Below are 23,129 nucleotides of genomic sequence, written 5' to 3' on the forward strand. Positions count from 1 at the left end.
TTTTGCCATGTGGAGCACTGTCTCATCTAGAGTCTCTGTACTATTGGACTGGTTTCACAGAATCACAGTATGGTCATAACACCCCGAACCCACATGTTGCTACTGAACCAGACTTAGGATCACCATAGGGTTCTGCGATGACCTAAGCTTTATTCAGTAAAACAGTAATCTCCAACCGGTGGACCTCCAGATGTGGCCAAACAACAACTTCCAGCACACCCGGACAGCTGGGTGTCCTGCCATGCTGCAGTAGAGCCTTAAAGTACTGCTCCACTGGCCAGCGTTCAGAACGAAATGTTCCAAACACTGTTTTTGCGCTGCGGGGATCGGCCACACCCCTCGTGATGTTATGGCCACGCGATCCCCTCCCATACCCTTGCATTGGAGTGGCATGGCCATGACATCATGAGGGGCATGGCCGTCCTCCACACCGCAAAAACAACATTCAGAACATTTTGTTCCGAGCGCTGGCCAGTGGAATACCCCTTTAAATTGTCCTGGTGTTACAGCCATAATATGGACCTTAAAATAGGACCATGCTATGGCTACACGACACTGGCATTACACAAGAGAACCAGGACATCTCTTGCACATAGTTAATATGGCTGAGGTTTGGCTGGTAAAGCTAGAATATAATAAGTATGTGGTATTTCCTCTTGAGCACCGACAAGACAATATTCTCCATTCTGCATTGTTGAAGGAGTTGTCCAGTATACATAAAAAAGTCTGCTTTTGTCTAGAAACAAATTCAACCCATGACTAAAGCCTGTGTCTAGTATTACAGCTCATCCATATTCACTTGGGATCAGGTGCAATACCAAACATAGCCAACGGCAAATAGTGGTGCTGTTTCCAGGGAGAGAGGAAAAACCTGACTTTTTTTTATAATCCCAGACAACCCCCTTTTAAATAATGGCAAAAGGCATTGAGGACAAGTGATATAAAAAAAAGGATACAAAGAGTGCATGGGTAAGTGGCAGTGACAACTAGCTGGTGCTACATACATGTCAAACAAAAGAAGTGATAACATATATCCGAAAATTTACCCTTTTAACAAAGAATGTCAAACACAAAATTAGTGAGACATAAGGGAAGATTTATGGGCCCAGTGGCCAATAGCAACCAATCAGATCACTACTTTCATTTTGAACAAAGCCTTTGAGAAATGAAAGCAGCAATCTGATTGGTTGCTATGGGCACTGGTCAACTTTTCCTCTGCACAGGTTTTGATAAATCTCCCCCATAGAGTCCATCCCTCTTCCGCAGGGTGCCCACCGCAGGGCCCTCCTGAATGTATTATAGTACACACAAATAATACATCCCACTGAAAACTGGCATACAGTATAAACAAGGATGCTACAGAAGGTAATTCTATCATTTACATAATAAATTCTAATTAATGACATTATAATTTTTTTTTTTTTTTTTTTTTAAAGGAATGACTTTTTTGGGTCAAAATTTTTTATACATTTTTGTTGGAAGATGTAATATTGTATATGGTTATTGGGTTAATATTATGCACATTGATGACTTATATACTATATGGTTGATACATTTTTGCAGTACTAGCTATGCATAGAACACAGGGACACTGCCGCGAAAAAAAGACTACCCCCCCTACATTGATGGCCGCAAAGACCCCATCATATACAACCATCTGCTGTTAATGGCCCCCCCAGGAGCCAATCTGAGTGACATTCACAGTGCAGCTCTCCATACAGAGTTAGGCGGGGTTCACACTGCGATTTTACCTTACGTTTAATTTTGCTGTATGCAATTGTGTGTGACAAAAAAATAAATAAAACTGTCAATGAGAAATGGTTTCTGCTGTATGGCATACAGCAGCATTTATTTTTTAACACCTGTTACGGTATATGTTTTTTCCTGTGTATACAACATATACGTGAAATGAAAACAAAAACACAGTGTGAAACTAGCCTTACATGATAATACTGATAATGACACCATGCGGGAAAAGGAATCTTACTCATTGTATTTGATCAGTTGGCAGAATTGTACCTCTATGTAACTATTATTCCCCTAAGTAAAAAATTAATCGCTTGACCCGCTCAATAAGAGCAATGTATGTGCTAAAGTGCTGCTTACATGGAGGCCAAAGTCACAAAAACATTCATTTTTTTTCATAGATACTATATTTGCACTCAAAGGCAAACATAGTATTAGTAGCAGTAGTAACCAGAGGGACCAGAGAAGAGCAGCCGGTCTCCCACATCTATACATTATAAAGGACGATCGCATCGGGTGTCAGAAGTGGCACCTGTTGGGAGCAGTAGTACTTGCAGTTAAGGACAGATCACAGCAGGTGTCACTCCTGACACCCGCAGCGATTGTCCTATCTATTGCAGAGATGCGAGCACAGGAGAAAGCCGCTCGCATCTATACATATATAGGACGATCGCAGGGGTGTCGCCGATGAAGAAATTCGTAATTTTTAATCGAAGTTCGGATTCGGTCCGAATCAAATTTTCATGAATTATGGAACGGATTCCACTTCGTTCTATTCGATTTGCTCATCTTTAATAGTTACCTAAACACATTAAGGTAACGGCTGTAGTAGATATTGGCTGCATGTGTCACGTCATAGCTTCTGGTCCCCAGTACAAACCTGTAATGGGGCCCCATGTCTATCATCTGCCATTTGTAATACTAATGTCTTCTTATTGGGTACCCTCAGGGACAAGGGCCCCACTGCAACTGCCACCTCTGCTCTCCATATAATGATGCCCCTATCTCTTTCCTGTAGACAACACCTGTTCAGATATCTATAGAGAATCTCTTACCCATAAACAAAAATTTTGAAACAAGATGTGAAACAAGGCTCTGGTGCTTAGCTTTATGAAGTGCAAAGGTATCAGTCACACCCTGCACTTGGTGACAGTGGGGGCTAAAAGGACCCTTTTTCACACAAAAAAGACAACTTCATTCCAATTAACACAATGGTGTGGGTGTGGGAGTGGGGGTCACACACATCATGTTCTACCATACAGGGTCTGGCCATGGGCATTTAAGGCCACTACATTTAATTAAATTTGTCCACCAAATCTTAGACTGGAGATGAACAAAGTAATAATTTGCTTTGCAGGTATTACCATATAAACCGTTGTCGCCGGGGTCGGGTCCGCGCTGCTTCAGGCCTCCGGTGTGCATCCCATGGGTCGTTGCTATGCGCTGCACGGCGCGGCGCAATGACGTCACTCGTCATTGTGCCGCGCCGTGCAGTGCATAGCAACGACGCATGGGACGCACACCGGAGGCCTGATGTAGCGCGGACCCGACCCCGGCAACAGGTAATTATGCAACCGGGGATGGGGGGAGGCAACAGGGCAGCAGCGCCAGCAATGGGTGCCGCTGCCCCTTCTCTCCCCCTGGCTATCGGCGCCGGCAATGGAGCGCCGGCACCGATAGTCAGGGAGAGAGAATGGGCAGCGGCGCCGATAGCCAGCGGGAGAGAAGCGGCGGCAGCAGAGCTCTAGTCCCCAGGAAAGGCAGGGGGAGAGAAGCGGGCAGTGACGGCCGCTCTCCCCTGCCTTTCCTGGGGTGTATCGGGGTATACGCATGCACACACACGCACCCTCATTTTACCATGGATATTTGGGTAAAAAACTTTTTTTACCCAAATATCCTTGGTAAAATGAAGGGTGCGTGTTATAGGCCGGTGCGTGGTATACCCCCAATAAATACGGTATATCAAATTTCAAATGTTCTTGGGAACCGTATTTCTTTTGTACAAAACAAATCTAAATTAAAGTATCTTACCCTACATTGTTCACCTGTAATTGTAAAACCTCATAGGTTTTCAAGGACGGAGTTGAGGGAATTAGTAAAATTCTCCGTTTACTCCTATTTTGTGACTTAAGCCGGGTACCTAGGGAACAGATAAGACTAAAGACACCAATATTTAGTCACTGTTGTGACTGCACAGTTGATGGACATGGCGCAGTAGACTGTAACCCACCAGATGTGAGACTACATCTGTGCATTTCTTGGTTCACTGCTTACTGTGCCTCCATAGACAAGGCTAATGGTGCAAGCCATTAGGATGACCTAAAACCACTCTCCATCCATAGAACATTAGTGGTTTCACAAGCAAAATTAAAACTATGACATTGATATCTATAAGGCTTATTTTTTGTAGATTATCACCAGTGATGGTATAACGTACATAGAGAAATTGAATACTGCAAAATGTGAAAGTTAAATGTGACTCTTACACATCCTTGTAAAACACAGGTAATTCTTAAAAATAAAATACAAAATAATTTTGTTTGTCCATTTTATCATTCATTCAATTAACCTCCCTTTGACTATGGCAAAGAACTGGTCTTTTTAGCTGAGAGTTGTAGAAACATCATGCACTCTTCTTTATATATTTCACTGAAAGAAATGTAGGTCCTCCTAGTAAGTCACTGTATGTTGCATTCACGTATTGGGATGCTCTGAGTCTCTGTACAATTTTTTTACATAGTTCACTGTAACACAATATAAATGGCTTGTGGAAACATTGTCGAGGCTGTGCTTTTATGACTATCTAGCCATACTTCATATATTGCCAGAGGAAAGCTGGAAGACCAAGGAAATTTTTTGCTTCGCCAATGCCTTAGTATGAAATAGGAATGCTTGGAGAGTTGTTTAAAAAGGTAGTTTTCAACCTAAGTCAAGATTAGAACTCTTGAAGAAGTCTTTAAGAAGCATCAAGTTTGTGCTCTTATTATCTGGACCCTTGTCCAGCCAAGAGCTCTTCCAAAGTCCCTTCCTCTAAAGCAGAACTGTAACGTGGATGTTCTGTGAGTACATTTGTATGGAGTCTTGTGGCTTCATGACTGGGGCACATCACGTATCGGTTGGTATTCTCAGGTTGGTGGACCTCGGCGGTGACAGAAGTGGCTTTTGAAAATAGGTCGTCAACAAAATCCTTGGCATCCAAACCACCAACAGCTCCCAGTTCACCATCCTCACTGAAAGAAGAGGAAAGGGGCTTTTCCATGTTGACATAGAGGATTTCTTCAGGGTCTTTGGCTGGAGGTAAATTCTTAAGAATTTTCTCCAGTTCTGCGTGAAGTGTTTCAAAAGTTGGACGATCCTTGGAATTTAACTGCCAACAACTTGCCATCAACTCATACCTAAAAAGAAGAAAAAAGAGAGAGATTGCTGATCATCAAAAAAGGCAGGTACCTAAAGAATATTAAGACATAGTGAGTGATAGGAATAGGAACATGATTTTTTACCTTTTGTATTTACATGTGGAATTGGCTATATACCAGATCAATGACAGAGCTTTAATCTAACAGGGGGAAGAAGCTGGATTCTTACATTTTAAGTCCCTCACAACCAAGTAGGCAAAAAGGAGAAAACATCCATAACAGTGCAACCAAAACTACACCAAACCAGCATAAGTGATTCCAGTCTTATGGCTCTTCAAATAGGCCATGACTGTTTTAATGATAAAGCACTGACTGAGGCTGTGGCCCATAGGACCACATGGTGTTCTCCAATGCCTACTCATGCACTGCAGCTGATCCATACAATTGGGGTAACTTGTATTACAGTGCATTACATTCAAGTGAGAATGAAATGAGGTAAAGCACCAGGCACACTTGCCCATATGGATAAGCCGCTGAGATTGTGTAGACAATGATGCATAAAAAAACTAAAGGAAAGAGAAAGAGTGGATAAAGTGTAGGGAACACACATGGTGGAGTGGTGAGTGTGGACATTACCCCATGCCCAGCCAGGTATTCTGATCACCTGAATTGTTTGCAAGAGCCTTAATCATTGTTAAAGCCTCAGATGTAAAGAAATGGGTCCTGCTGCCATTAGCCCTCTAGTAGTTGTTTCCAGTGTATTCTGGACACTAGGGATCCCCAACAAATTGGGTTCTCCAGCCATTAGGGAAGTTGCAAAAGTGGGCTTTATACTGGCACTGGCACCTTGGACATGGGATCTCCCTGACATTGTCTGGGAGTTCAGTCACATGTCCACAGAAATGGATGGTATGATAGAATTATTGAATTCATAAAAGTTAGAACAATGAGGCAGATATTCAAAGCTCGTCACGGTTAAATAATCAATTTTTGCACCAAAACTTTTGGCATGAAAATTTCCCGATATATTCAGAACTGTGTACGTTGGTTTTCAGCAAGGTTTGCATGGTTCACGTCAAAACTGCTAAAGTGGGGGTGTCAACTTAATTTGAGAATTTTGCTGTATATATTAAAAGGCTGTGTAGACAATTTACTTTAAAAAATATCATGTAAAATATATATTTTTTAATAGCATCAACAAGTGTACTTTATAATGATATTACTTTTTTTTCCCGGGTTTAATATTTTGGCGCATAGCTTGCCAAAGTTGCGCATAATTTTCACAATTTGGCACAAAAAATTGCACGGAAAAGAAAGTGGTGTGAACATTTTGAAATCATATATTCAAAAAAATAAGGGGGACAGTAAATTAATAATTAATGTAAGTGAAAAAACGAGCAGAAAAATACATCAATCTTTGAATAGGTCTGCCAATGTGTTTGGAAAGCTTCAAACCTTCTTAATCAGAATAAAAAAGATGATTCTTATGAAGAAGATTTTCAACCATTGGAACACATTGTTCTAGCTATTAATAATTGAATATGTTCACAATAAATCTACTTTGGAGAATCTCGTGTTAAATGTGCCAACACCAGTCTACAGTCCACTTTTGCAACAGCTAAAAAAAATCGCTGGAGATCCTAAAGTCCTGTGAAGACCATGAAGACACCACTTTGTTGTGCTGATCAGGGGGTCTTAGAATTAGACCCCCCCCCTACACACATGTATACCCACACCCCTATCAAACCCAAATGGTCTTTCCTAGGCATGGTCTATCCTGGAGAATCCCTATATAAGCAAGTTGAACCACTGGAAACAACAGACATGTTTTAAAGCTATAATGTAGCACTGTACGTGTGAATAGATATGTTTATATTAGTATCTTGAAAATGTGCAATATATACGTAGAAGCAACAGGCCTAAAGCTACCTTATAAACAGCTCAGCATTTTTGGAACCATTGAAAACCATTTTTCTAGCTATAAAAAGGGCTGAGACACTTTTTGAGACATAAAATGGTTTATATATCTTTTACTGTATAGTTTAGTTATTTTTGATCCATATCAACATAATGTTGCTGGTTTCTGGTGTTACTGGTTTACACTATACTAACCAAATTGTTATAAATGTTGCTACTGTGGAAGAATCATAGTGGGTTGCGCTGTGGCACAATAACACGTTAAATTCTTTCTCAGATCATGTGGTTTAGACTTCAAAAGTCTCTGTCGGGAATCTCACGTCAGATGTCCTGGATGGCGTGAGTAACAGGATGTGGTTTAATGTCTTTCAGATCAGGAATGAAATTATTTCTCATTCTGGTTCAGAACCAAGATGGATGGCAACTAGGGATCTGAGGCAAATTATACGGTTATGCAATAGGAGATTAACATAAAAGGCAAAATCATAACTTAAAGGAAAATGTCACATGTTCACTCCCTCACTAACCACAGGTACTGACGGATAGTCCGGGGCACGCTGATTCATATGATCCCTACCTTGCCCGGATTTGTCCGGCCGTTCGCCCGCAATCTTAGTTTCTCTATATATGCAAATGTGGCTGTAACTGGCACAGGCAGGGTTTTCAGTAGCCTAGTGGCACTGTGACATCAGCGCTTCCTGTCCACAGCACCGCCCGCTCATCAATATTCATCTCCCACTCCCCACTGCTCCTAGCTGGTCTTCATTGCCAGGAAGCGGTACATGCGCAGTGAAGACAAGTTAGGAGCGGCGGGAAGATGGAGAGCCAGAGGGAGGGGGATGAATATTCACAAGCGGGTCGCGCAGCGGATGGGCGGCGCTGACGTCATAGTGCCACGAGGCTACTGAAAACCCAGCCCATGCCAGTTACAGCCACATTTGCAAATATAGAAAAACTAAGATTGTGGGCGAACGGCCAGATGGATCCGGGCAAGGTATGAATCAGCGTCCCCCTGTCAGTACCTGTGGTTAGTGTGCGGGATTGAACATGTGACAGTTTTCCTTTAACACTATAAAAAATTATATTTCACACAAAATAATAAAAAGTATTGAAAAAGTAAACATCAATTATATGTTATATACAGTAATAGAGTGGTTTTTGTTCAAGCGTGTTGTCACGATGCCGGCTGGCAGGAGGTGGATCCTCTGTGCCAGAGAGGGATTGGCGTGGACCGTGCTAGTGGACCGGTTCTAAGTTACTACTGGTGTTCACCAGAGCCCGCCGCAAAGCGGGATGGTCTTGCTGCGGCGGTAGTAACCAGGTCGTATCCACTAGCAACGGCTCAACCTCTCTGACTGCTGAAGATAGGCGCGGTACAAGGGAGTAGACAGAAGCAAGGTCGGACGTAGCAGAAGGTCGGGGCAGGCAGCAAGGATCGTAGTCAGGGGCAACGGCAGGAGGTCTGGAACACAGGCTAGGAACACACAAGGGAACGCTTTCACTAGGCACAAGGGCAACAAGATCCGGCGAGGGAGTGCAGGGGAAGTGAGGTATACATAGGGAGTGCACAGGTGAAGACACTAATTGGAACCACTGCGCCAATCAGTGGCGCAGTGGCCCTTTAAATCGCAGAGACCCGGCGCGCGCGCGCCCTAGGGAGCGGGGCCGCGCGCGCCGGGACAGGACCGAGGGAGAGCGAGTCAGGTACGGAAGCCGGGGTGCGCATCGCGAGCGGGCGCCACCCGCATCGCGAATCGCATCCCGGCTGGAGGCGGTATCGCAGCGCACCCGGTCAGTGGATCTGACCGGGGCGCTGCCGTAGCGAGGATGTTGCGAGCGCTCCGGGGAGGAGCGGGGACCCGGAGCGCTCGGCGTAACACGTGTTTGCTTAAACAATAAACATATAATAAATTATATGGGCAAATAATTTTCTGTCATAGTTATATTATGACACAATTCAATACTCACAATCCATCCAGACAATCTGGTGGTTGCTTTAGCCGATTCCCTTGTCTCAAGTAGTCATAGATTTCACTGTTTTCCACTCCAGGATAAGGCGTTTGGCCCCTTGTTGCAATTTCCCACATAGTAACTCCAAAAGACCACTGACAAGAGAACAAGATTGGTCACTTTGTGCAAATTTGGATCCCTAACAATCAATGAATCTAAACATTTAGTTTCCCAACAGTGCCTCCACAGGTGAAATTTAGTATTACACAGTTCTTACTGACTTAGTGGGTCATATATAATGCATAAACATACTGAGTCTTTACTGGTGATTTTTTGTAGCCTCGATTCACTTTGGCTGATATAGGAGGGATTATCAAGCTTAGAAAAGCCATTTTAAAGGGGTACACTGGTGGAAAACAAATGTTTTCAAATCAACTGGTGCCAGAAAGTTAAACCAATTTTTAAATTACTTCTACTTAAAAATCTTAACCCTTCCAGTACTTATCAGCTGCTGTATGCTCCAGAGGAAATTGTGCAGTTCTTTCCAGTCTGACCACAGTGCTCTCTGCTGTCACCTCTGTCCATGTTAGGAACTGTCCAGAGCAGAAGAGGGTTTCTATGGGGATTTGCTTTTAATCTGGGCAGTTCCTGACATAGACAGAGGTGGCAGTAGAGAGCACTGTTCACAGACTGGAAAGAACTATACAATTTTTCTGTAGTATACAGCAGTTGATAAGTGCTGGAAGGATTGAGATTTTGAAATAAAAGTAATTTACAAATCTGTTGAACTTTCTGGCATCAGTTGACTTGAAAACATTTGTTTTCACTTGTTTCCACCAGAGTTCCCCTTTAATGTATCTTAATAGGAAACTCTCAGATACAGAAAGGCGATCCTCTGTACAGGACCTTTACCTGGCATCTCTTGTTTTGGAGGATTATCCTGACAAGCATTTTACAAGCAAACCTATGATTAGCATGGACACTGTATAATGTTTTACTTTAGTACAGGTGCTTCAAAAAAAATAAAAAATTTGGACACTTATTGCCAGGTCTCCTCACACATTACAGCTGATCTCTGGAGGTCCCAACATTGGGACATTTTTTTACTATTTTATTGTCAAAGGACCCTTCTAACATGTTGGGATTGTAATTTAGGAATCATATTTGAAAATATGTTTTTAATAAAAACTATTAAATAAATTTCATCACTACAACAACTGAAGAAAGTACATATACACAATCTATCTTTTTGGATTTCATAGCACACTGGTTACAGACTGACTAGTCTCATAAGGCTGCACAAAATGACGACTCACCACATCACTCTTGGTGGTGTACACCCGGTCTGCCAGGCTTTCTATTGCAATCCATTTGACTGGCATTTTGGCAATCCGACCTTGTCTATAATAATCTCCATTGTAGATTTTCTTGGACAAACCAAAGTCCGCCACACAGACATTCATGTTCTCATTTAACCTGGGTAAAGTGATAGAGATTATCAGGTGAGATGGAGAGAACAACAGCTGATGGATGTGGAAATGGTCAGTAAGGGTATTGGAGAAATGTGCCATGCAATGGGCAGCCTTGGATTTCTGCCACATATATTCCTAGTAGTTCTAAAAGCAGATTAGACTCAATTGAGCTAATTAACAGTAGACACTTTCCTATGTGACTTATTCTACTCTATTTGGAGGGGCAAGCTGTGCATAACTAGCTTGCCCCCTGACTGGTGAGCAGTTAATGGGTTAAGAAATATACAGGCAAGGTTTTTAGCCCCCTCCCCCGTCTGTAAAAACTTGTTGGTAACTATAGTGGTATGTCCCATGGGTGGGGGGGAAGGAGTGCACCAATCAGGGGTGTAATAATTTTCCGGGCTTTCAGGGGCCCTCCCCTGGGTATTTATAGCTGTGGTGCCTCCCTTCCCCCCTCAATCTGCCCAGGACCCGGAGTTTTGACTGCTGGCTGGTATGTGTCTTCCTTTTATTTGTGGCCTGGATGGAGCAGGAGGGTGAGGGCTGGTATGCTCCCTTATGGCTGTGCTGGCCTCCCCTCCTGTTGCACCCGAGGCGGGTTTGGTAGGCTGGCGGACCTCTCACAGTCCCGCTCTCCTACCCACTATGGCCCCTGTGAGCCCTGTCCCGCCCGTTCCTTTTGCCCTCTCCCCTGCCTGTGCCTGTATCCCTCCCTATGGGCATGCTCCTTATGAGCATGCTCTGCTGTTTTCCTTGTCCCCCCCCCCCTGTCCCCCTCCATCTCTTTTTCCTCTTTGCGTTCCCCTCTGTCTCTTCCCCCCCCCCCCCCTGGCTCTGGAGGCCGCGGCCCCTGGGGGGCTGCTGCTGTTTTAACTCCCTATGTGCAAATGGACGCTTATTAACGTCCATTTGCGCTCCTTCAGATATAATGCGCGCTCACAAGGTGAGCGCGCGTTATATCCGTGGAGTCCCGGTTGCTTTTAGCAACAAGGACCCATGCTACGCCGGACATCGCCGATCAGGCAGATGTCCGGCATTATATCTTTAGACGCGACGATCTAAGTTCATCGCCGCGTCTGAAGGTGTACTTTCAAGCATCCCGGCTGCTCAGTCGGGCTGACCGGGACAATCGCGATCTAATCGCCTTGTCCCGATCAGCTGGGACGCAGCAGGAGGGTCACTTACCTGCCTCCTGCGCGTCCGCTCGTTGATTGCTTGCTCCAAGCCTGAAATTCAGGCTTAATCAATCGTTGATAGCACCGATCATTGCCATGTTAATACATGGCAAGTGATCAGTGTTAGGAGCAGTGTGTGCAGGGTTATGGCTCCTATGGAGCTATAACATTGCAAACAAAAAAAAATAAAAATAAATAAAAAAAAAAAGAATTAAGTCAATAAAGGTAATTTAACCCTTCAATAATAAAAGTTTGGTTTGCCCCCTTTTCCCCATCCAAAAAAATAAATAAATAAATAAATAAATAATACAAAAAAAATAATAATATATATATATATATATATATATATATATATGTAAATAAATGGGAAAAAAAATTAAAAAATAAAAATAAAAATCGATAAATAAATAAATAAAAGTGTATGTATGTATATATAGGTATAACTAGAAATAAATAAATAAAAAAAATAAAAAATATGTGTGTTGTAGACATGCATGTATGTGGTATCTCCTCATGCGTGCATGTCTGGGGTATAACAATATGTCGTCGTTTGAAGTGTTCCGTCTATGGCGTGCACGCAAATATAAATAAATGAATAATTCAAATAAAATAATTTTAAATTAAAAGAAATAAATAAATATTAAATTTCATTATACACGTGATATACATAATAAATAATATTGGTAATTTAATACACATATGACATTTCTGTTTAGCATATTCGGTCAATTTTTCTACTGTATGTATTAATAAACGGCGTTCACAAAAAAAATAAAAAAAAAATAAATAAATAAAAAAAATTTAAAAAAAACAATACGAGAAAAGGGCAAGGGTACTGCGGGCTCTTTCGGATTACGGCGCAAACTATTTGAGCTCTCCTATCGTCCCCTCTCATTTACCCAGCTTCTCACTCCGCCCACGCTGGCACCTCTCCCCTTACCACACCCCCCTGCCCACTGTGTCTGCCCCCCCCCCCCCATCACCTCTCCGCCCCGTGTTCCCAGATCTCCCCCCCCCTTCTTCCTCCTGCCTCTCCAATGCCCCCCGTGGAGGGGTAGTGAGTGTGGTGGCGGAGTGCCCGTGACCCGGCGATCTCCGACTTGCCTTGTCCCACGCCTGCGGCGGTGGTGAAGTGGTTCTTCCAGCTGTTGGCTTCTCCATCTTCTGGAATTGGTGGGTGTTCTGATGCGGGGCTTGGCCCCTTCCCCGGTTAGTGTGCTTATGGCTGCGTTCTGTGCAGTGTTCGTCCTTTTGTTTCTGTGTGTATGTTGAGTTTGGTCTCTGGTTGGGAGTTGAGTACGTCTCTTCTTGGGTTCTGGCTGTAGGTCAGTGGTCTGAGCAGCCATCAGTTGAATGTGTATTGTGTGGGAGACCAGAGTTCTAATACTGCTTTCCTCCTCTATTTCAGGGTGCTTTGGTAGGGTATCGTAAAAAAAAAAAAAAAAAAAATGTTTTCTGCGGTGAGTGCTCTTTTGGCCTTACGCTCTGGGTGGCCGGGTTTGGCAGACTTGGCTCCTGCGGCTTGTTCCTTTTCCTGATTCGGTGGGTGCCGCCCAGTTACGTTTTTGTTTCTTTTGGTTTTCTCCCCCTTTTGTTTGGTTTATCTCTCCGAATTTTCCCAATCTTTGGTAGGCATGGGACTTCTGTATGTCGTTTTGGGTGCTTTAGCTGATGTGTTCGGTGGGTAGGTTTCGCTTGAGCCCCAGGGGTAGGTTCGCTTGAGTCTCTGTTTGCCTTGCCTTGTGATTCTTCTGTTCGTGGTGGTATTCCGGAGGGTGATTCTCCTGTGCTCTGCGCTTGTGGGGGTGTGGTTTGTTGTTGCAAGGCTGACATGCAAATTGTGAAGCGTTCCATATTTGGTGCTCGCTTCGGCAGCACATATGTTAAAATTGGAACAATACTGAGTAGATTAGCATGGGTTCCGCATGCCGCATTGGCATTGGTTTGCTGCTTTCCTGTGGTCAGGGTGTGATTGCGTTTTTCTCTGTTTTGGTTTCTTCGGGGCTCGCTAGGTGCCCTGGTTACGGTCCTTGCTGGTTTCCTGATTGTTCCACGTGGAATATGGTTCCGGGCGGAGTTTTTTCCTCCAGGTTGTCTCTGGCCGCCAAGGGTGTGTGGTATCTGTGCCCCCGCATATGTGCACCGGGTGCACTAAGGGCTGACGTTTCGGCTGGTTGGGGTTTTTTCATGTGTCGTGCAGTGGACAGGCCTGCTTTCTGTCCCCCGTTGCAGCTCACGGGAAGCTCGCTCTGTTTCCGGATGTGGCCGGTTTGGTTGGTTGTTGGTGTGGTTTGGTTTCCCAGTGGTGCTGCTGGGTGGTTTAGCCCTGGGTCTTGGTAGTCAGTGGGTTTCTGCCATGCTTGGGTTTTGTTAGCGCTTTTGCCTTGGTATTGGTTGTGGGACTTTGGGTGCTTGCTTCGGCAGCTCATGTTCTGGACTTGTAACGATACTGTGTGGGTTGGCTTGGCCCCTGCGCTTGGTAGCGCTCTAATTTGGTGTTACTTTTCTTCTTTTCTGGGGTGCTTTGAGTGATCGTGGCGTGTTGTCGGTCTGACATTCGGGGAGTTGTCACTGATATTACTCTTGCGGATTTCTTCTTGTGTTCGGCTTGGTGTGCCTAGTGCTTCGCTGTTTGGAGTTACTATTTATTTTGGGGCTGTGCTCCCTGGGGTCGGTATTGGGTGTTGACGCTTTGTCTCGTTTTTCTCTGGCAGTGGTTCCGGAGGTTGCTCCCTTGAGCGGAGTCGGAAGGTTTGCCTGTGTGGCTGGCCCGTGGGTCATCGTGGAGTTTGGTGTGTATTTCTTGGTCCGCTTTGGTGGCTCCTGCGACTTGGTCACACTCACAGTAAGGCGTTTGCGAGTGGTTGGTGGTGTGGTGGCCGGGATGTCTACAGTGGAGGTGGGTCCCGGAGGTTCCAAATGTGTCTGTGGATAGGGGATTTGTTTTTTGTACCTGGAATGCCCTTTGTAGTAACCTTCCGGGCTCTGATATTTATTCCTATTTCGTTTTCATAGGATGTGATGACGGAAGTTGACTGCTGTGTCACCTCTCCAAGGAGGTTCGAGATTTGGGCTGTGTTCTCTGTGCATCCAAATAACATTCTTAGTACATGATGCCGGGTATCTTCACCTGTTCATGTGAATCACCTTCTATTCAAAAAAAAAAAGGAGAAAACAGGTGGGTGGCTTTCCCACTGTGCTGCGACCCAGTGGGGTGCGGTTGGCGCACGGCTGGGGGTAATTTTTTCTTTTCTACTTTGCGGTTGGTGGGATGTTGGTGCGTACCTAGGGGCTGGGCCCGCGAGTGGGTGGCCTTGCTGTCGGCGGCCGTTTTTTCCTATCAGTTTTGGGTCACTTGGTGGCAGCTGCGGGTCGGATTTTTGGTTGTCGCTTTTGCGTCGTTTTGCTCATCCGAGGTTTGCGCTGGCTTTTTTCGGGACTATGTGGATGGGGCACTTCCTTTCTCCTCATCTGGGACTGGGGTGTCTGTTTTTTGGGTGCCTATTTTGTGCAATTTGCGACACAGTAATAAAAAAAATAAAAAAAATAATAAAAATTAAAGGCCCCCTTTTTTGTCAGAGACTGCTTCGGCGATCCAGGTAGCGCAGCTTGTGCGAATGACAGTTTTTTCGGGTTGTCGTCCTATTGCTTGACGGGGCGGCTGTGGGGCACCCCCCCCCCCTTTTTCTTTTTTGCTCCATGCCCCCGATTATTCAGTTTCGAGTTTTTTGTCTGTTTTGGGTTTTGCTTTTCTTTGATAGGATGGGGTGTTGTGAGTTGGAGATTCGCCCTCTTTTGTATCGGGGCCGGCGGAGATGGCTTGGTTTCCGGAGAGGGTAGCGCAGCACGTGGGGCGCTGGCGATCTGCATGTTGCGTTGCTATTTTTGCCCAGTTTGATGTTTCCCATATGTGTTATGTTTTGCGAGCGTTTTTCCGCAAGGTGGTGCGAGTGCTGCGGCTCTCTTCGATGTATGGGTGAGTCTGAGAGATGTGTTCGCACAAGAGTTATAAAAAAAAAAATAAAATAAAGATTAATAAATAAAATAAATGAATACAAATTTATATAAGAAATAGGTCCTGGCGGCAGGTACCTCGGTTTTCCTGGAGAGGAAATGTGTTGGGCGGTTTTCCTGGAGAGGAAATGTGTTGAGCGGATTTCCTGGAGAGGAAATGTGTTGGGCGGATTTCCTGGACAGGAAATGTGTTGGGTGTGTCCGGGGGGCTGAAGTGGCCCCAGGTGTTGGCTATCCAGTATCTCTTGGGTGGGGGTCGGAGCCCAGTGTAGGGCTAACTGGTCTCCTCCGTGGCGGTAAGAAGACAGTGAAAGCGGGGTCAACCCGGGGTAGATCTCCACACAGGACAGTGTGGCAGCACCTCTCGGGTTGGCAAGAAGCCAATCGGTGTCTTTGTTACAGTTAAATTGTTATTTATATAAGTAATTTTATAAATAAAGCTGTGGCCGATCCCCACCCATAAAAAGTTGAATTGTTGTTGTGTCAGTTATTATTTAATTAAATAGCTGTGCATAACTAGCTTGCCCCCTGACTGGTGAGCAGTTAAGGGGTTAAGAAATATACAGGCAAGGTTTTTAGCCCCCTCCCCCGTCTGTAAAAACTTGTTGGTAACTATAGTGGTATGTCCCATGGGTGGGGAGGAAGGAGTGCACCAATCAGGGTGTAATAGTTTCCCGGGCTTTCAGGGGCCCTCCCCTGGGTATTTATAGCTGTGGTGCCTCCCTTCCCCCCTCAATCTGCCCAGGACCCGGAGTTTTGCCCTCCCTCCCTCCCTTTTTGTATCTCTGTTTATTGTAAGTCACAGCTTGGCGGTAAGAAGACAGTGAAAGCGGGGTCAACGGGGTAGACCTCCACATAGGACAGTGTGGCAGAACCTCTCGGGTTGACAAGAAGCCAAATCGGTGTCTTTGTTACAGTTAAATTGTTATTTATATAAGTAATTTTATAAATAAAGCTGTGGCCGATCCCCACCCATAAAAAGTTGAATTGTTGTTGTGTCAGTTATTATTTAATTAATTATTGTAATAAGGGGGAGGGGTAGTTATAGCCTGCTAGGAGCTAATTGGGTCTCAACAGTCTGAATTGTGCGTTTTACGATTAAAACTATGGGGTGTGGATGGCAAAGTTTTGCAGCATGTATTTTGGAATGTAATACATGCCAAAATGCATGACATGAAATAACATGTTAGGCTGCATTCACACCACATTTGGGGCACATGGCAGTCGAGCAGGCAGGGGAATTTCAAAACCGCCTCCTGCCACATCCCTGATGGACCTGTGCCGAACCCCATTCATTTCACTGAGGCGACCAGAGTCAGCTAGTGACTACAGTCGGCTCATTTTTCCACCATATTCAGTTTTTGAACTGAAATAAAAAGCACAGCAGACCACAGTTTTCAGCCCAGTTCAAAAACTAGATATGGTGGAAAAATGAGCACAGGTCCGGCAGGGATATGGCAGGAGGCAGTTTTGAAACTCCCTGCTTGATCTGGCTGCTATATGCCCCAAAAGTGATGTGAATGCAGCTTTAAAGGGGTACTCTGCCCCTATAACTATTATACCCTATCCAAATGATAGGGTATAACTTGTCTGATAGCAAGGAGGATCCCCCTGCGTTCCCTGGGCCACGGCGTTCATGAACAGGGTAGCCTGAGACTTCCATGTTTGTGACATCATGCCACGCCCTCTCAATTCATGTCTGAAGGTTGTGTACTAGCAGTCACGCCCCTTCCCACAGACATGAATGGAGGGGGTGTGGCGTGACATCACAAGCATGGAAGAAGCAGGCCCGGGGAACACAGTCCCAGTGGCCAGACCCCCCATGATCAGACATGTTATACCCTATCCTTTGGATTAGGGATAACATGTCTAGGGGCGGAGTACCCCTTTTACCCAGTTTAAGACAAAGACTGTTAGGCTATGTTCGCAAAATCTCTGTGAGTACATTTTGGAGACTGCGGGCGCTGGCATGACATGCTGTTGCAAGGACAGCTCGGCAATGCATGTCTCATAGATGGCAATGCATTCCATGTCAATTCTTTCTGCAGACATCGGAACTTGAATTTCTGTGTTAGATGTTTCTGGCACAGAAATTCTGCAATGTGAACAGCGCTGCTGCGGAATCACCTTGCAGAATTCCAAAGCCTTTAGGGGGATTAGGAGTGTACAGCAGCTCAAAGGGTGATTTTGCTTTTATTAAAAGCATAAGGCTAGGTTTCCACATAGGTTTTTTTACTGTCTTTTTTTGGAACACTGCCACTGCTGTTTTTGAGCCAAAGCCAGAAGTGTATTCAAAAGGAATAAGAAATCTTTTTCTGGTTTTGGCTCAAAAACTGCAGTTGCAGTATTCCAAAAAAAGACAGGAAAAAAATGGTGTGGAAACCTAGCCTTACAGTTGTTTATAAAAACTTTTGACATGTCATCTATACATGTCAATAGTTTTGATCAGTAAAGGTCTCTGTGCTGAGACCCCCTCCAATCTCTAGATACAGCTGGGAGAAGTGCATGGCACTGACTCTTACAATCAGATGGACTGAGCTCCCAGGTGGGAAGTGAAGCACACAGCCCTGCACTTCTCCTGGCTATATCTAGAGATCGGAAAGGGTCACACAGGGACAGTTTTGCCTATAAGCAAAATAGGCAGCCGCCTAGATGCCCTCTTAATGGGGGCGCTGCTCTACCCACTGCAAGATAGTTAGTAACCAGCCAGCATCTGAAGCACCGGCCGCTCATCCGGAGCACCCACCCAGCCAGAACCACTGTCGCGTGAGGGAGGAGTTTGTTACAGTGTGTAACCCCAGTAGTAAGGAGATTACATGAGAAGGAGGTTTGTTACAGTGTGTCACCCCAGTAGTAAGGTGATTACATGAGGAGGAGATTTGTTACAGTGTGTCACCCCAGTAGTAAGGTAATTACACGAGGAGGAGATTTGTTACAGTGTGTCATCCCAGTAGTAAGGTTGGGCGTGTCAAAGTGCAGAGCCAATGGGTGGGGTCACAGCACTATGAACCTGACTGATCCAAACGTTTGACATGTCCGCATGACATGTTAAATGTTTTTATCACTGGCTGTAACACTTAAATGCAGGTTCCTCTATACAGTATAATCTAGGGATAGCACACAAATCAGACATTGAAGCACTCAAAATACTATTGGAAGGACTAGTTATAGATTTTCTACCGAGGTGCTTGAGACGAATGCTACTCCTCTGAAGATGAATACAATGGTCTGATCTGTACAACAAGTCAAAAGTTGTTCTAAATGACAGTAACACTTTAAGAAGAAGATAATAATCCATCTACCCCAAGAACCTTACATGCAATTCCGGGCAGCCAGGTCTCTGTGGATGAAGTTCTTGCTGCTTAGATACTCCATGCCGCTGGCTATGTCTGTCATGAACTTCACCAACATCTGTGTTGGGAGGTACTGCAAGCAAAGGGATTATACAAGGTCATCACCTAAAGGTACTTGATGTGTCTAACACTTAAGGTCTATTCACACAGTAAAATTTCCGCTTGCGGAATTCCACCTCCAATTAAAGCCCATAGACTTCTATGGGGTTCCGCACTCCCATTCGCACTTCTGAATTTCCGCAAGCGGAAATTCAGAACTGTGAATGGGAGTGTGGAATCCCATAGAAGTCTGTAAGCTTTAATTTAAGGCAGAATTCTGCTAACGGAAATTCTGCCGTGTGAATAGACCCTTACCAATATACAGACTGACACTATTAATATATTCTAATATATTTTTATTGCCAGAAAATTGGTTGTTTGGCTGGGTTTACATTAGGAAAGTGCAGTTTATATGTGGCATAGCCATTCAATTTATTGGACTGAGTGTAGTCTACTGGTGACTACTTTTGGTTCATTCCTCAAACACTTTCCTTTTTAGGACTCAAAAGTGTGTATCCATGATCGTACTCATTAGTAGACTATGTTTGGTACATTAAAGTGAAGGTGCCCACCATGGATACACCATGGATTAGGGAGGCAGACATTTCAGCCTGCATACCTTAATGTAAACTCAAAGGGGGAGATTTATCAAAACCTGTCCAGAGGAAATAGTTGCTGAGTTGCCCATAGCAACCAATCAGATCGCTTCTTTCATTTTTGAAAAGGCCTCTGTAAAATGAAAGAAGCGATCTGATTGGTTGCTATGGGCAACTCAGAAAGTTTTTGACAAACCCCCCCCCCCCCCCAAAGAGGATCTGGTAACTCTCCTGACATGTCTGTTTTAGTACAGACTGGTATTCCATATGATATGAGTTTTTCTGTTCCATTTTTCCTCCTGAAAATGCAAAAACAAATCAAAAAGTTTTGCGTCACCATTGTCATTGTACTTAGTTCATGTCCATCCACACACTGACACTGACAGTGCTGATTGGATAGTCCCAGACTTTATAGGGACATGACCCTATGACAAGGAGAATGGTTATGCCAATTCTCAACTCATTTATACATTTCCAGGAGGAATAACAGAGGATCACCTCTTCAATAGATGTAGCTATCAATATTATTACATACCAGCGGAGCATCTCCAAGCCGAGAGTACAGAAGGAAGCTGTGCAGGTCTCCATGTTTCATGAATGGCAATATAACAACAGGCGATGGATATCCTTCATTCTCTGTATTCTGAAGACACACTCCTGAATGATGGGAAGATAGGGAAAGTCTGTATTAAAAGAACAGTATGTAGGATGGCTGCATAGCTATCATGTGAACTGTGGTCATGAAAGATGCTGTTTTTCTAAAACTCAAGTGAAAAATGACTATTGCAAAATATAACTTTTGGGCTCTGTAAACCAATTTATGTGGATACAAACAAAGCTCCCAATATAATTTCAGGTCTGAATTGGCAAACCTAACCATCAGATTTAATTTGGATTTGGATTCGGGAGTACCCTGATTCTCCTGTGATTGTAAATGTAAAGTATGAACAGAAGCAGGGACTCCTGTTAAAGGTAGGTGCCTAGGTGCCCCTGCTCCTTTACAGTACACTGAGTGGATGGACTGAGTACCTCTAGCCCAATGAAGCGAGCAAAAACCATGATGGATACAGCATGACTGATTACCTGTGTGGCCATAAATGTACGGGAGCAGGAACAGAACAAATTCAAATCGAATTGCAAAAAGTTCTGATTTTAACTGATTTAGACTGAATCCTATTTTTGCTGAATTGACTCTCTCCTCTCTACAAATAATCAATTCTCTGTCCTGAATCCACGGTTTCTGAGATACACTACAATACTACAACATGGACACAGTATATTTTATTACAGATAGTAATGGTTCCTTAGACATATTACATTTCACAAATAAGAAAATCTATAAATCCTATGAGAAAACAAAGTCTTGGACATCACCGAGCAAAGCTGTTTTTCTCAAAAGTCAAGTGGCCCTTATGTAAAGTGATGCCATAACATAAACACGTCCATTAAAAACTGAAAAACACTGCGGTAATGGCGGCAACACCCAAAATCAGATGGTTTTAGTGAAGGAAAAATATCTTGTTAGAATCTAGGGATTGCAGTTTGGAGATGATAAATTGTGTAAGAGAGGAGGGTGGAGGCGGCTGTGTCCATTGGCAGAGTTTTTTATTTTATTTAAGTGCAGTACATAATCTCTGCCACTAGATGACAACAAATGATTTGGTTTGAATTTGAATTTCAAATAGAATTAGAGATGTAAGGGTGCATGCACACCATGTTTTTGTTATACAGTTCCCGTATACGGTTTCAAGTTAAAAACTGTATGGAACTGTATAGAAAACCTTATGCATTGACTTAATATTGTAAACCGTATGTCAAACGCATCATCCGGTTTAATCCGTTTTGCACCACATACGGTTTTGTCCAGTTTTTTACCCGTATCCAAAACCATAGTCTACCACGTTTCTTGGTCCGGGTGAAAAACTGTATTAAGCCGTATACGTTTTTTTAAAACATGGGAGTTAATGGGAACCGTACAGAACTGTATGTGCCACTGGTTCCATCTGGTTTTCACCATATGGTTTTTGACTTTGCACAGTTTATTTTCTTGGAATTTCAATCAAACAAGTGAAACTTTATTCAAAATGGAGTGAAAAGTAAAAAACTTATACGTTTTTTTCTTAAAAAACAGATGCAACCGGACATCATTTTTCAAACAGTATTGGGTTTTCAATTGTATATGGGTTAAAATTTGTACACACTTTTTGATACAGTTTAGTCAGGTTTTGAGGAATCCGTTTTTCATCAAAAACCTGATACAGGAACTGTATTGCAAAAACGTCCAGTTCCAACCAGAGTTTAAAGGGGTCATCATCCCTAGACATCTTATTGTTGGATAAGGGATAAGATGTATGATCGCGTGGGTCACACCTCTGGGGACCCCCACAATCTCCCTGTTGCACCTATTGTTCGTTTAGAGTGTCGGGTGCAGCACCGGAAGCTCCTGATGTCACAGCTGCGCCCCGGTAATGATGTCAAGGCCACGCCCCCTCAACGCAAGTCTATGGGAAGGGGCGTGACGGCCATCACGCTCCCTCCCATAGACTTGCATGAGCCTCCGTCTAAAACAGACAAATCAGGATTTCTTTGAATAACACTAAAAACTAAAAACAGCATGCACAGCAAAAACACATATATTTACATTGGTTTTGCAATGTGGCTTTTGCCCATGCTGCTTATGCAGGTGAAGCACATTAAATCCATGGAAGCAACATCACAAAACCATGCCAATCCTCAGTAAAATGATGAACAGTCTACATGCACCAGTGCAGAAGGAACAACTGTGGGAATTATGGGAAAATGCTGAGGGTAGTAGTTCTCCCATTGATCACAGTCTGGGACACAGTGGCTGGAGGACTTCCACAGTAATTCCTGCACTGGTGCAGTGACAGAGGGGGTTGCACTTGATGGTATCTGTAGTTCTCCAATGTCTTGGGCCGGCCCTGAGCTACCATACTATTTCTTCATACTCTTTCTTCAATGAGAATAAGTGCATCAAAATAAAGATACTGACTCTCCATAACATTCAGCTCAGCTGTAGGACACAGAACACTATTCCCATCACTCACCAATGAGACGCATGACATTGGGATGATCGAATTCCTTCATGCACACAGCCTCGCTCAGGAAATCTTCCATCTCGGTGCGGGTGCAGATGGCAACTATTGAGAAGAGAAAAAAATAAAATGCAAAAAGTGAAGCAACCCATTCCTACAGAAAGTTATCCGACACTGGGACCATTACTGGGGATTAGACTGGCAGATGTCTTGTTGACATTGTCGGGTGCTACCTGTGCTGGAATCTTTGAGCTGTGAACTGCACCCTTCTATTTCACATACTATTCCCAGACTTTATACTATATGCCTTGTATTGTAAGAAAATGTTGACTTTTTTATTGTTTTTAGTGTCAGCCACAGAGCTGTCTCCAGCTCACATTGGACAACTCAGAGGAAGAGCATATCCTTCATGAAGAAGCAACAACGTTGTCTCCAGCAGAAGGAGTGTATGTATT

General features: G+C 43.9%; 1 protein-coding gene across 4 annotated transcripts in view; it reads right to left on the reverse strand.

Moving 5' to 3' along the window:
- Window positions 1-3,402: 3,402 nt before the first annotated feature.
- The window catches only part of AXL (AXL receptor tyrosine kinase), a 147,094-nt gene continuing 127,367 nt past the window's right edge, over window positions 3,403-23,129 (reverse strand). For 2 of the 4 annotated variants that reach the window (XM_056540092.1, XM_056540091.1), the window contains exons 15-20: window positions 22,687-22,779; window positions 20,154-20,275; window positions 18,947-19,056; window positions 10,286-10,445; window positions 8,988-9,124; window positions 3,403-5,141 (exon numbers count right to left, since the gene is read on the reverse strand). In XM_056540092.1, coding sequence (XP_056396067.1) covers window positions 4,730-5,141; window positions 8,988-9,124; window positions 10,286-10,445; window positions 18,947-19,056; window positions 20,154-20,275; window positions 22,687-22,779 — 1,034 coding nt within the window. In that variant the 3' untranslated portion in view covers window positions 3,403-4,729. The remainder of the gene's footprint in view (window positions 5,142-8,987; window positions 9,125-10,285; window positions 10,446-18,946; window positions 19,057-20,153; window positions 20,276-22,686; window positions 22,780-23,129) is intronic. The other 2 variants (XM_056540090.1, XM_056540093.1) reach the window with 1 other exon arrangement.

The sequence above is a fragment of the Hyla sarda genome, chromosome 9 (genome assembly GCF_029499605.1).
Source record: "Hyla sarda isolate aHylSar1 chromosome 9, aHylSar1.hap1, whole genome shotgun sequence".
Classification (NCBI taxonomy): domain Eukaryota; kingdom Metazoa; phylum Chordata; class Amphibia; order Anura; family Hylidae; genus Hyla; species Hyla sarda.